The sequence below is a fragment of the Otolemur garnettii genome, unplaced genomic scaffold (genome assembly GCF_000181295.1).
Source record: "Otolemur garnettii isolate 467f Iridium unplaced genomic scaffold, OtoGar3 scaffold00052, whole genome shotgun sequence".
Classification (NCBI taxonomy): domain Eukaryota; kingdom Metazoa; phylum Chordata; class Mammalia; order Primates; family Galagidae; genus Otolemur; species Otolemur garnettii.
In genome coordinates, this window is record NW_003852447.1 from 258768 (window position 1) to 261595 (window position 2828).

General features: G+C 39.6%; 1 protein-coding gene and 1 pseudogene across 1 annotated transcript in view; both read left to right on the plus strand.

Moving 5' to 3' along the window:
• The window catches only part of TRAPPC6B (trafficking protein particle complex 6B), a 19310-nt gene that overhangs the window by 15750 nt on the left and 732 nt on the right, over window positions 1-2828 (plus strand). The window contains exon 5 of the mRNA XM_003791952.3: window positions 1768-1861. Within this exon, the coding sequence (XP_003792000.1) occupies window positions 1768-1861 (94 nt within the window). The remainder of the gene's footprint in view (window positions 1-1767; window positions 1862-2828) is intronic.
• Window positions 2088-2179, plus strand: LOC111726067 (annotated as a pseudogene).

Sequence of the window (2828 nt, forward strand, 5' to 3'; positions counted from 1 at the left end):
GCTGTTTTTTGGTTGCAGCCATCATTGTTGTGTGGTGGGCCTGGGCTAGATTCAAACCCGCCACCTTAGGTGTATGTGGCAGGCACCGTAGCCACTTGAGCCATAGGTGCCTAGCCAAAAAAATGTTTTATATTTATAGACACGTAGTGTTATTAAACATCATATAATACAAAAATTTAGATAATAAAAAATTCCTTGTATTTATTTATTTAGATACAGAGTCACACTCTGTTGCCCTGGGTTGAGGATGTGGCTTCAGCCTAGCTCACTGCAACCTTAAATCAAACTCTTAGGCTCAGGTGATCCTCTTGCCATAACCTCTCAGGTAGCTGGGATCATTGGTGTCTGCCACAACACTCAGCTACTTTTTCTATGTTTGGTAGAGACAGGATCTTGCTCTTGCTCAGGCTAGTCTTGAACTTTTGAGCTCAGGCAATCTACCTGTCTCGGCCTTCCACAGTGCTAGCATTACAGGTGTGAACCACTGTGCCAGCCTTAAGTCCCTATTCTTGTCATTACTTTCACTGCTGTAGTTCAGTGCTGTTCTCTTTCTTTGTTTTTATGTGACAGGGTTTCTCAACATATACTGTTGATATTTTGAACTGGATTATAATTCTTTGTTGTGGCAGGATGTAAGTCTTGACTAAGTTGAGCTTCTTTGTTGGAGATAGTAGAAAGTGGAAATCAATTCTGGTTGAATGGAATATTGCTGGTTGGTTTACAGAATTGAAAGGCTAAAAAAACAGGCAAAAAGCAGGGAATGTTAAAGCAACCAGTCACAGTCACTCCATAGGGAGAGTCTAGTTAGAATCCTATGGGCAGCATGGACGGTCGACACAAACTACCATTGTTATATCCAGAACTAATTCTAATCTGTTTCCAGTTTGTTTTGTTATTCACTCTATGTTCAGAGTCCTGGCCTGAAATACTTAATTTGACTGAGCTATTAGACACATCTTGATGATCTCATGACAAAAAGAATTAAATTGACTGAGCTTAAAGACTTGTATGTGTCCATGCTTTAGTTGCCAAGGAAGTGAGAAACATTTTAACAAATATATTTTTCTTTTCTTTTTTTTTTTTTTTTGAGATAAGAGTCTCACTTTGTAGCCCTCAGTAGAGTATGTTGGCATCACAGCTGACAGCAATCTCAAACTCTTGGGCTCAAGCAATTCTCTTGCCTCAGTCTCCCAAGTAGCTGGGACTTTAGGCACCCAACACAATGCCTGGCTATTTATAGAGATGAGGTCTTGTTCTGGCTCAGGCTGGTCTGGAACCATGAGCTCAGGCAGTCCACCTGCTTTGGCCTCCCAGGGTGCTATGATTACAGGCATGAGCCACTGCACCCAGCCTACCAAATATATTTTTCATTAATCTGAATAGTTCTTCCATGACTTTTTTTTTTTAATTTTAGTTTTATTTTTTATTTTATGAGACAGTCTCACTATGTCACCCTCAGTAGAATGCTGTGCCATCACAGCTCACAGCAACCTCAAACTCATAGGCACCTGCCATGGTGCACACCACAACCCCCGGTTATTTTTTGTTGCAGCTGTTGTTGTTTGGCTGGCCTGGGCCAGGTTTGAACCTGCTATCCTTGGTGTATGTGGCTGGTGCTGTAACCACTGTACTATGAGCACCAAGCCCCAGGACTTTTTTAAGCAGCAGTGATTTATTGATAGCATGGCTTAACTAAATGTCTTATTTTTGAATATCTTTACTATTATAGTGAATCCTTACTAAATTTTACAATTTTTTCCCTTTTAGTATTTAGCATTTACATGTGGCTTAATCAGAGGTGGCTTATCAAACTTGGGGATAAAAAGTATTGTAACAGCTGAAGTATCTTCAATGCCTGCCTGTAAGTTGAGTTCACATTTCTTACAAATGTTTTTAGTAATTTTTCCCATTTGTTGTTGTTTTTTTAACTTGGAGGAAATTAAAAATGCTGAAACTATTTCATTTTACTTTTATCAGTTTAAAATTTGATGTAATAATATGTATAGGCAGCATACTGTATTCCTGTTCAATAATTTTTGACTTAATAATGGAAAATGATTTAGGAAAATCTGCTAAATCCAAATTTGGTCCTTTTGTAATTCCTACCCATGATGATTGAGTTTTTATGAGTGTCTGTGAGACTTGCCTCCCTCGATGTCAGCATATGACCTAACTGAGGTGGAACACAGAAAGGAAAGCAAGCCAAGTGCATGAGACAGTGTAAGGGATTATTCTGAAGTTTCAAAAGGAGGTTTCTACAGTGTTCTTTTAAAATAACAAATCTCTCTAGAGCATTGAAATGTTATTTTTTAAAAAACTGTTTACATTATTTCTATTACATAAACCTAAGTAAAGCAAACTAGTCTTTTAACACTAAACTCCCCCCTAAAGATTATTTTACCAGAGCTGTCAATCCAGGAGATTGACTTAAGCTCCATTGTATTTCCTTTTCGTCCACAGTGATATTGGTAATCAAGTACTGTACACAGAAGGTAGGAATCATAAAGAGAGACAGAGGCACCTGCTCAACAAACTAAAAGTCATCCCTTAAAAATGGAATTGACTGGGTGGCTCCTGTAGCTCAGTGGTTAGGGTGCTGGCCACATACACCAAGGCAGGCGGGTTTGAGCCTGGCCCGGGCCTGCTAAATAATGACAACTACAACAAAAAAATAGCTGGTTGTGGTGACAGGTGCCTGTACTCCCAGCTACTCAGGAGGCTGAGGCAGGAGATTCGCTTAAGCCCAAGAGTTACAGGTTGCTGTGAGCTGTGACGCCACAGCACTCTACCAAGGGTGACATAGTGAGACTCTGTTTCTTAAAAAAAGA